Below are 11,482 nucleotides of genomic sequence, written 5' to 3' on the forward strand. Positions count from 1 at the left end.
GATTTTCCCATTAACCAAACGATGCCCTTCATATTCCAATTTGAATCTTAATCCGAACTTATATATTTTGGAACGTAGGAAGACAAGAAGAGCCAGTACCAATTAATCATAACCTTTACAATTTCCGAGAGAAACAAAATATATTTAATGAAACGAGGGCTTGATTTTGAGTAAGAGTGGACGGTAAAGATTCTATTGCCGCACCCCCTCCCCTCTCCTTCCTTTTGACAGTTCCTCGTCCCCTTGGTACAAATTTATTTCTCTTCCCAGCCTTCCGCTGCCGTAAACGTCAAAGGAGGCAGCTACAATTTTCACCAAGAAAACACTGAGCACTCGCTTGCCAAACTCACGCACGCTCAGCAGGTTACAGAAACTACTTCTTATATTTTGGGAAGTTCCCAGCTTAGGGATGGTAACCCATTGAAAGTAACAAATAAACAACAATAGTAAATGTGTTGTTTTCATTTCATGAGAAAACCTGCGTTGGGCTAACTTCTTCAGTAAGTCTATTTCACCCATTAGCTCACCTTATGCATGCCATGAATAAAATATTTATGACAAGAAATCTTACGTATATATAAATGTTTACTACCCATAATAAGCAACAAAAGTAGATAGCCATCAATAACCATTAATGGTTAGTAACCATTTCTAACCCGTCGCTTGTTATACTGAAAATCCTGGCAAAGTTTACCCGAAAAAAAAAATTGGCCTCGAGAGGTTTACAATAACATTATCTACTTTCGCTTTCTATAGGTTAGGAACGACGTCTGCGTTTGGCTGGTTTTGATTTTAATGTTCAAATAATGATGTTATATTTCATCATGATGGTCATATTTCTTTTTATATTGATCATATTTTTCAATTTTTTCAATGGTCACGGAGCGTTTCGTCATTTCCTTCATCTTCAGTTTCTAACTCAAGCTCCCCGGGACAATAAAAATTGAAATCTAGGGGCTAGCAGGCCATAACCAGCTTTTATTGAAACCCCTGCTACCTATCTCTAAGGAATAATCTAGTTACACTACTGTTTGTTTCTTTTCTCTGAGTGAGCTACATTTCAGTCCTACATACTTTGTATCTGCCTTGTTTAGTTGATAGCATAAGAATATTACTTTTAAGAGCAACCATCCGAGGAGTTTTTCGGTGTGCTATCGATATTTGAACTTTTCAACAGTTCGCCGTCATTCAGCTGAAGAACCGCGTTGGTTTTATCCTCAAGCAATTTTGAATTCGTTAGCGCGGTTCTCTTCTCTGGACTGTAATCGGGCCCTTCTGTCTCACTGTCTGATGCGTCTGAGCAGCTATCACCCTGTAGGATAGAACACAATCCATGATTGGGTATCCTGGTTTTTTGAAGTGAGGGATATCATATTTGAGGAGGCATGCAGTGTGACCGAGTGGTTGGGGCGATGGTCTTGTAATCTGGTTGTCCTGGGTTCACGCCCTCCATCCTGCTACGCTCTGTATTTGTTCTCGGTTCTCCCGAGTTCAACTCCATGCCTGCCCCTTTTAATAATAATAATAATAATAATAATAATAATAATAATAATAATAATAATAATAATAATAATAATAATGTTTTATTAACAGATCCACCAGGTGGCTCTTCCCTGTTAAAATACATCAATTACAATTAAAGTAAAAAAATTAAATTAAGTTATTTCACAAATTACGCAATATGCAATTAAAAGTAGAAGTAGGATTAACAGAATAGAAATTACAGTAAAACTAACTAATCACTCTGTACTCTACTACATAAAAAATTCCTTGAAAGTCTTAAAAAGGTTCCATAATCTTTACAGTTTCTAATAGATTCTGGTAAATTGTTAAATAGCTTCGACGCGTTATCTTGGAAAGTGCTGTTTTCAGTCGAGACCACTAATCTAATTGAATTGCTTGGGCGCAGTTCCATGCGGCATTCCTGTTTTATTATTTTAAGATAATCTGGCCAAGTCTCAGTGTTATGCAAAGCTTTAAAGCATGATTTCAGGAGGTTCAAATATCTTCTCTCATTGATTGGAAGCCATCCGATTTTAAGTACATCCCGAAAGTTCTTGACATAGTGACCGAGTACAAAACTTGCGGCAGCAAATTGAACTCGTTGCAAACGGCGAAGTAAGAATTGTGCTAAAAGGTAAAAAACCAGATCGGCGTAATCTAGTTTTGACAAAATCAATGTTTCTACCAGTTGCTTTCTAAGCTCATATTTGGCAAGGTATTTCAATTTTCTTAGTATCGATAGAGTGGCGTAGCATCCAGATACCATGTGCTTGATGTGATCGTCCCACTTAAGATGCTCATTGATGTGAACTCCAAGCAGTTTGCAAGATTTAATACGTTATAGTTTATAAGCACTGACTACGATGTTAGGATCATACTCGTCAAGGTGATGTACTCTGGACATTTGCGGGGAGGATAGGATCATAACCTTGGTTTTGTCGTTGTTAAAGGCGAGGGTACTCTGCTTAGACCAGGCTCTTAATTTATTAATTGATTGGGAGATAGTGTTTCTACAGTTATTTAGGTCAGATATTTGAGCATGATCGTAGATTGTTGTGTCGTCCGCATACTGGAAGCATTTGACATTTACGTTCTCCTGAAGATCAGCAACATAAATATTGAATAGCACCGGACCCAAGATGGAGCCTTGCGGAACCCCAAAATTCACGTTTTTAACCTCTGAGCACTGTTCAACATTAACTTTTAAGATTGTATCCCTCTGATTGCATTGCCACCTGTAATGCTGACATACGACGGAGAAAGGTCCAGCAAACTAAATTAACCTACAGAAATAGAATTACACTGCATACAAACCTCAGGGAACAAGTCTTTACATGCATCACTCCTCTTTCCAAGAACCGCTAGTCTGTTTATAGCTATTACTTTCTTCAAGGATTTCTGTTGGAAGAGAAAATTTTTTTGCATATGATGAAAATCTTGTAAACGGGGAAAGCTCCTAAAAAAATTTAGTCAGAGCTGCTGACGTTCAGTTTTGAGTAAAGAAAACGAATTTCAACCAAAGTAAATCCACTAAATGATTTCATAGCTCTTCCCTGACCAAACACAGGCTTACAACAATTGAATTCTAAGAGTCGTTAGTTATTAGCATAAAAACACCCACGCGATGTGCCTCCTCAATTTCTCAATACTGGAGAACTTCAAGGAAAACTGAAGAACTGCCACCTATACTGTAAAAGATCAAAAGATTCAGTATTCTGACATCATGTTTTCACTTTTACCTTCCATTGTGTCCTGGCCAGAAATGCCTTAAAAGTGTCCGTTTTGATCAAGGTACTCTTTCTCTTCGTAGCCACTTCAAGGTCCGTCTAAGATCGTAAAAAAAGTCAATTAGTGTCGTAATAACGCACTAGAGGAAGAGACGTTGGTTTTCAAAGGTGACTTTCATAATCCTGGACGACACATTAACAATCCTGCTGACTGATAAAAGATATGCTATACGGCCATGAAGGTTTTCGCAAGAGAGAAAGGGTTGCAATTCAAACTGTGATATAATATTCCTAGACTTAAAAATTGAATGAAATAAATAATACAGGCTGGAGATCTTCATGGGTAAATAAAATATGTATGTGTTTCTTCGCCCTTGTCTCCAGATATGAACGCCAGCCTAATGTACCTGCTGTTGTTGAAGGGTTGTAAAGTTCAGGTTGATAGTTATACCTCGTAGTTCTTTCAAACAAGGTCCCAAAGGTCTTTCTCGTGGTGTGGTTACCTTAACTCAACTTCTACCAACTGGTAGCGATTGGTGAGGACACATCACATGACGAAATAAACCAAACGTTGGGAATATGGTAAACCCAATGATAATCCCAGGTGATATTCGTTGATTTTTAGACCTCAAATTCATTTCGATAACCGTCGTCGTCAACGATTTCACTTAAGATGGTAGAGGGTTTTTTCATTGGAACAAGAGATGGAGTAAACTGGTTTGGCCACGACAGATCACTGGTCGACAATCAACATCGCATTTTGTACAAGTTGTTTTGCGGTAAGCTGTTTGTACCCATTTTTTCCCGCGCGCTTTAAGATATTTGAAAGACAATAAAACAAAATAGGCTCCACCTGGCTAAAATAGGCTGATACAGAATATTTATCCTTCTTCATCATCTGATCCTCAAAACCCACAGTTTTCTTCGAGATTTCTATTGGAAAACTTTACGCTTCAGGAAAAAGACAATTTCCGCAGACAAATATCCGAGCTTACATTTACGCCAAATGATGGCTATTGCTTCTTCATTTCCGAGGAATACATAAGTGCCACATAGGTGACATCAAAAAGTTCGTAAGGTGTTCTGGAAAATGCTATGGCGAGGAAATACGAACAGTTCCCATTCGATAATTACTGCAGATTGATTAGTGCTTCAGCAAATTACCTTCAGCCAGGGATGTGTCAAACAATCTCTTGCAGATAATCTATCACTGAAAAAATAAATTAAAATATTGTTATTTTAAAACCAAAATATAATCTGGAAATCGAAGGTATTTTAACCCTAAATAAACCAAGGCTACCTCAAAATGCTACATTATTACCAAACGTAAAACTTTCGTGGGCTAAATAAAAGTTCCGATTTAACAATTTGACTCTCAAGAGAGACTAACCCTAAGCAATGACTCATACATCACACTCACCTTGAATTTTTAATTAGAAGGGAACTAATAAAATCTTTTGCCTGAGGGCTAATATCAGCAAAATATTTTTCATCAAATCTATATTCAACATTCTGTATGTTAACGAATGTTTCATTAGGGTCCTCTCCAAGGAATGGGGATGCCCCACTAGAGAGCCTGGAGGAGAAAAGATAAAGACATTGTAAGAGGTGGTTATGAAGAAGAGCAGCCAGTAGCACAGCATAATTGAGTCACCAATATAAAAAAGAATTTAAAAAGAAAGTGCAATCAACACAACTTTTTCAGTTAAGGCATTAAAACCTAAAGAGTAAGTAGTTGACGAACTGAAGTATTTGACGACAATTAGAAAATGGCATGGCTCTTAAGGTGACCAAACCACAGTGGTGTTAGCTTTGAAATGGTGTGCCTTAACAACATCTTAGATGGAAAGGAATTTTGCCTGCCACTATTCTAGATAGCAATATATTGTTTCCAGTGATGTCATAACCATCTCCTTGGGAAATCTGAACCTCAAAACAGAGTAGAAAATAAATTTAAGTACTCACAGTATATAGGTCAATACTCCTATTGCCCTAGGAAAAAATAAAAGAGGAAGTCAACAAGCCATCATCTGCAGTCAGTAACTTACATTAGAGAATTTACTTGTTATTGATAGAAAAATACCCTGATGACTGAAAAAGGAAACAGACATAGTTGTAAATCCAGTAGAACTGGACCTACAGGACTAATATTGAAACTGAGTAACCACCAGAGGAGCACATATACATATAAATATATACATATTTACCCATTTTCAAAAACTTTACAGTTTAAATTAACTTTGCTTTTCCATTAAAGGGTATGGAAAGAATGAATTATAGGGACAAAAGAAAAGTACAATAGCTGGTGACAAATTTCCAAAGTCTTTGTTTCACTTTAACATGCACAATATCAAAAAAAGTATTGTTTCTTTGATGTGAAATATAAATGCATCATGCAACACATTTTTGATGATACAAGAAGAGGTACATATAATTAATGCATATTTTCAGATTTTCAAAACGGGTGTATCAATAATTGTATAATAAATTATTATATATTTATACATTCACATAAAAAGAAAAATAATTTAAAGTTTAATTTGAACTACTATATGAAAATAGCGTTAGTGGCTATGCTTATGCAGTGACTAGTCAGGTAGGATTAAATGCACTTTAATCTCTAACAGTCTCAGATAAATAAATCACTTCCTTAATCTCCATTAGTTCAATGATGTTTGGAGATCATTTCTATTGATACAATATCACTAGGAACTCATGGTGACCTTTGAAAGACATTTACATGGGTGCATTTCCTTGCATTTCCTATTACTACAAAAAGTGCATGTACACCTCTTCCTAACTGAGTGGCACAAAACATGCAGGTTTTAAATCCAAACAGAAAAAAAAGCAAGGTTCTGTACCTTACAGTATGAACCAAGAAAACAAGGTTAGCAGATATGCATTATAATCTCTGGGTTCAAATAGAGGGTGATTTTTATTCAATTCAATCAGACTTTTGAATTCAGTGAGCTTAAATACAGTAAATTACAGCCTGCTAAACTGACCAATCATAGCTCATGTACTAACTGAGTGATATAATGACGTAATACCATAGCCTCACCACATATCTGTTGGTGTTCCTACTGGTTCATAGCTGATGACTTCAGGAGCTGTGGAAACATTACCATAGAATAGTTATGATACATTCAATAAAACTCTGTCATGAACTCAACAGCAAACTTGACCCATGCTAGCTGTATAATTACCTACAAACTCTGGTGTGCCTATGATAGCCTTCACCACATCTCCAGGTGGAATAATCTTTGCCAGTCCAAAATCAATCAGCTTCACTTTTTTCTCTTTTTTGTTGTTTAACACAATGTTCTCTGGCTGAAAAAACAATTCAATTCCAGAGTTTCACTGTGAAATACCCTGTAATTCAATTTGACTCAAAAGATCACATTGTATTGGATATAAACAATCTAAAAATAAAAAGGACACAATATAAACTCAGTAAACAATGTGGAGTGGCTATTTAATAAAAGAATGCCCAAGAGAAGCTGAGTTGTTTGTGTAGATCAGATATGACAATTACTTCTTGAACCCTTCATAATGCAAAGCATGGCTCCAAAATTGGTCATTTCATTGGTAAATCAAAGGAGAAGATGATGAACTTTAAGCTTTGTCAAATTCAAAAGATTATTAAGCCTGTAATTCCAACGCGTGACCAAGATTAAATTTTGCCTTACAACATCCATACAATATCAAGCAGCTAAGCGATGAGAATAAAGAACAAAATAAAATAGGGGATCATTAGTTGATCTAATGCCATGTTCTCTCAACTGACATCATAGAAATTGTAGACAGTAAGGAGAATTAATACTCAGATTTTTGGAATTGAAAGGGAAATAATTGACTTGTGAAAAAGAAAGATGGGATGTGGTTTGTTAGTTGTAGGCTGTGCATTGTGGATCATGCATTTTGTTTGAAGTTGTACTGAGTGAAAAGTTTTCACATTATGTAAAGGTCATTGTAATAGGACTGCTAGGTAAAATACATTGCAGTCACTGTGTAAGATTTACTGCACTCCTATCCTCCTTCCCAATCCAACAAAAAATACTTTCTGCATAATAATTAATTTTTTGCCATGAAATACAAAATGGAATATTAAGGGCTCCAACTTCAAAAACAAGCTATGACTCATGAAATACAAACCATGATGTGACCATGATCTACCATCCACACTCATTAGACAATATCTTGCTCAAAATAGTAATTTTTATGATTCAATTGGTTCTTTGCACCCTGCAATCTTTTCTTTTGATCAAAATGCAATTTCATTCAAAATTTGCCACTGTATCAAAGCCCCAACACATCTTCAGAAGTTACGGAGTAAATTAAAAAAGTCTGAAAGCTCTGATAATTGTATTGTGGACTTGCAACAGACTGCACTAGTTCCCAAGTTTCCTTACAGTGTGTTGTGCATGTGTACAATGTGATGTCAGTAAAACCTCCAGCATGAAAAATACCATAGAAAATAATCTTGACTCTGACGGATAAATAAAATCTAGAATGTTATGCTTCTTTGTCTATGTTCAACCAGAGTTGGAGTGAGCTAGTTCGCATAGGAGATTGTTGCGAAAAAAACTAAGCTCAACCAAGGCAATAAAGTTAAATGACTTTTCATCTGAGAAATGTTTGTTTCTTTCATTTAAAAACAGCTTCAATTTTGTATTGACAGAGGTAAATGATCTGTCAAAGATGATGATGATGAAGATGACCCATGATGATGACTGACACATAATAAGAGTAACCAAGGTCTCCAACTAAAAATTCAAACTCACTTAACAGGAAGCTGTAATTAGTTCATTATATTGTGACCATAAACTAAGCTTGAGGAGCTGCAAAACCTTTAACCTGCAGTTTTTTTGCACTTAAAATCTTTTTGCTCAAAGGTGTGGAGCAATTCATGTTGTGCAGCCAGACAGCTTTCTTTACCAGTTTTAACCAATTCAAGATTGCTCTTCTATTCCAAGCAAAGTACACTCTGTGCAACGATTTAACCATCTAGATTTCATGCATGGTAAATGACCAACATCAGTGGCAGTTGTGAATCTCCTATTAATTGATTCATCCTTATTAGAGCTTTTCTACATCAATAAATTAGCAACACACAGTTGACCAAGTTGCTTGGGCAAGCAAAAGAGGAATGATTTTCAAATAAATATTCCCACAAAATTTAAATTTGTTGCAAAAGGACTTACGTTTATGCTTTTTAAAATTCAAATGGTATGCATACATATCCCTGAAAAAAATATATCCTTGCACAACCAGTGAGTCTCCCACCAGGGGGAGAGGGGGGGGGCATAAGGCTTGAGAAAAAAAGCAAAATTCAACTCACCTTAATATCTAAATGTACAATGTGACGGTTGTGAATGTAATCAACTGCTTCCACAACTTGCTGTATAAAGCTCATTGCTTCATTTTCTGTCAAGTAGTCTTGTTCAATCAAGAACTCAAATAACTCTCCTCCACTCAATCTGATTAATTTTAGCATAAATAATAATGGTTGTCAATTCATCCGCTGTAATCATATAAAATGTTATATAAAATATACACTTTAAGGAGCAAGGCTGATAAACTATTATGGTGCACTCCTCATTCAAGGTCTGCTGACCCTGCCAATGAACTGTATCCACAGACATATACAGACTTGATCAGAACCACATTTTGGGAAGCTCCCTTAAAAATGTAAGCTCTATCTACATGTTTGTAATGGTGAATATTAAACATCCCATTGATAATATTCAACAATGGCTCCTGCGTTCTCCTTTGCAACAAACACTACAATTTATTTTGTAAAAAAACACAATTGTGAACCTTTTTTTTTAAGTCTCCTTGCGTTTCATCCCGAGAAAAATTGTATATTTGGACAAGCAGTCTACTCAATGGAGTATAAATCTTGTACTGACAAAACAACAATGGTGAAATGTTCATACAGAGAGACTCCTTGGACAATAATTATCTCATTTCCATCACTTATTTGTGCATTGTGGTATATTTTTCCATGCTAAAATAGACATTTTGACGGCTTAAAATGTATTTTGGCACACTCTCACACTTGAGTGATTGTTCAGAATGTTGTTGTTGTTTTTTTTTTGTCAAAATAGTATTAAGCCTTTTTCAGAGTCACTTAACCCTTAGGCAGGGGGTAAAATGATGCTGAGTCTGACCCAAAACATATTTATGCCCACAAAAAAAATATATTGTTTTATAATTGAAGTTACTTTTAATTGTTAAAGGGCCGAGACACAGTGATTATCAAAGGAAAAAAATAATTTTCACAGTTTTTGAGTTTCGGATTCCCATGCTTTGAAGTATTACTTAATAAAATGCTATGAGAGAGACAACACTTTAGGAAACTGGTCGGGAAACTTGAGCCACAAAAATTTAAGAACCCGAAACCCTTAACCTTTGAACGTCAGGAAATTCTTTCAAAGCTCTCTAGGGACGCTGGAAAGAATGTTATTGATTAAATCTGCCAATACCTCTTGATTTGCAGTGACAAGTCTAATAAATTCGCATTAAGGTTTGAGATTGCCTAAGGAGACATATGCTAATTTTGACTTTTGGAAAAGGATCAATTTAAAATCCTTTTGTATCTTTAACTTAGTCCATAAAGTACCCATAACCCGGTGAAACATAGATCATTAATTATAAATTACTTTTTATTGAGATGATTCAACAAATAAGCTTAAAGAACCAATAGCATGTCCATGTACCGGTAAGTGGTTTTCTTTCACGTATAGTCCCACTGGAACATTCGAGAATATCTTTCTTATGATTGTTCACAAATAAATCACACAATGAAAAAAACAAATAAATATTTCGCTTGAACGATAAGAATAGCAAAAAATGTTAAAAGTAGATGACTCACAGTTCCAGGACAAGAGTGAATTCCGCAGCGCGTTCGAAAGCGTCGTGAAGATAAATAACCCCATCATGTTGAACCTTTCTAAGAAGCTCTGCCTCGTAAGCGATTTGCTCTGCCGTAGCCCCTCGCCTCGAACTTAAGCTCCGTTTTTTCTTCACAAATTTGGCCGCAAATTCTGTATTTGTGCTCTTTTCCACGCATTTCTTAACGACGGCAAACTGTCCTCTAAAGAGAACAAAATTCACACATCTACATCATAAAATTTCAAGTATTTTATTTACAAACTATAAATGTTCAAATATAAGAAGCTTAAGGAAATTAGCAGCTAAGACTTCATCAATTTAGTTAAATTACTCACCGCCCAATTTCATCACCGATATCGTAAAAATCTTCAACTTTGTCCTTTCTGAAAACTAATGAGTCCGTCATCATTCAGCTAATGGAAAACACAGTTGTGGGCCGGCCGCGCGCTAATTCAATTGTAAACTCCCACTCTTCGTCCACTCATTTTAGAGCTTTTGCTTTGCCACAGAAAGGGTGAACAGGGAATATGGACTGTGGACAGCGGACTATGGGCTGCGGGCCCAGGACTAAGTTATTGAAGAACATTTCAAATCCAATCCAAAAGTAATCCTCATTTTTGCCTTGTAGGACTTTTCCGGCTTTGGTCTCCATGTAACGAAAGCAGTTAGGGAAAAAAATTAATCGAATGAAAGAGAATTTGATAATGATCTCTTCAACCGATACAAAGGAAGAAAAGTCAGTCATGTAAATCACGCAAATAAAACTACGAAATAAGATTTTATAAAATGAAAGAACGAAAAAAGGAAACTTAATATAAGATCACAGCGTAAATTACCGTAAAATTCAAACGTGCGTGATCGTGTTAAAGTGTTTAAGCGTAACCTAGGACCCAGTCTACAAAAAAATTCTTCTCGTTTCCATGTATCACGTATAATTGAATTTATTCCGCGCTAAATTCTAGCAATCTTTCAAACGCATAGTAGCCATCTTCAACTGAACCAAAACTTTCTTATCGTCAAGGTTGGCAGCTTTGTCTGACGCAGTTTGATGAAATCAGTGGAAAACTTAAGATTTGTTGTTGTCACTTCCGAGCATATCTTCATGATTACACTTGTCAAGGCTTTTTGGATAAATGGGATACTGTTAGCGATCAACGACTTCTCAAGGATGCTACTATTTAGGACCTGCACAGCTTCAACCAGCATCACTACTTAATATAACGTTCTTGTGTTGAAAAGAAAGAAATAAATACAAGTAACTAAAAAGTCGCAAATTTCCTTTCCCCAATTTTCACTTTAACCTTCTAACCTATTCGCTTTTTGGCATGTGCTCGAATATTAGAATCAACATCATA

At 35.9% G+C, this 11,482-nt stretch overlaps 1 protein-coding gene across 1 annotated transcript; it reads right to left on the minus strand.

Annotated features, from left to right (window-relative positions):
* Positions 1 to 266: 266 nt before the first annotated feature.
* Positions 267 to 10,777, minus strand: LOC131779993 (death-associated protein kinase 2). The gene is made up of 11 exons (XM_059096611.2): positions 10,463 to 10,777; positions 10,108 to 10,329; positions 8,572 to 8,710; positions 6,437 to 6,560; positions 6,292 to 6,340; positions 5,196 to 5,222; positions 4,651 to 4,806; positions 4,395 to 4,440; positions 3,243 to 3,329; positions 2,818 to 2,901; positions 267 to 1,312 (listed from the first exon to the last, which is right to left on the minus strand). The coding sequence occupies exons 1-11, from the start codon at positions 10,534 to 10,536 to the stop codon at positions 1,118 to 1,120; spliced, it is 1,203 nt and encodes a 400-aa protein (XP_058952594.2). The 5' UTR covers positions 10,537 to 10,777; the 3' UTR covers positions 267 to 1,117.
* Between the last annotated feature and the right edge of the window lie 705 nt (positions 10,778 to 11,482).

Source organism: Pocillopora verrucosa, chromosome 4, assembly GCF_036669915.1.
Source record: "Pocillopora verrucosa isolate sample1 chromosome 4, ASM3666991v2, whole genome shotgun sequence".
Lineage (NCBI taxonomy): Eukaryota > Metazoa > Cnidaria > Anthozoa > Scleractinia > Pocilloporidae > Pocillopora > Pocillopora verrucosa.

Excerpts from the sequence above, each read along its gene's own strand:
- LOC131779993 (XM_059096611.2), bottom strand. The coding sequence starts at position 10,536 with ATGATGACGGACTCATTAGTTTTCAGAAAGGACAAAGTTGAAGATTTT. Across the intron at positions 8,711-10,107 it reads TTCACTCTTGTCCTGGAACT|ATTGAGTGGAGGAGAGTTAT; the intron begins GTGAGTCATCTA and ends AAAATTAATCAG. Across the intron at positions 4,441-4,650 it reads CTTCTAATTAAAAATTCAAG|TGATAGATTATCTGCAAGAG; the intron begins GTGAGTGTGATG and ends TTATTTTTTCAG.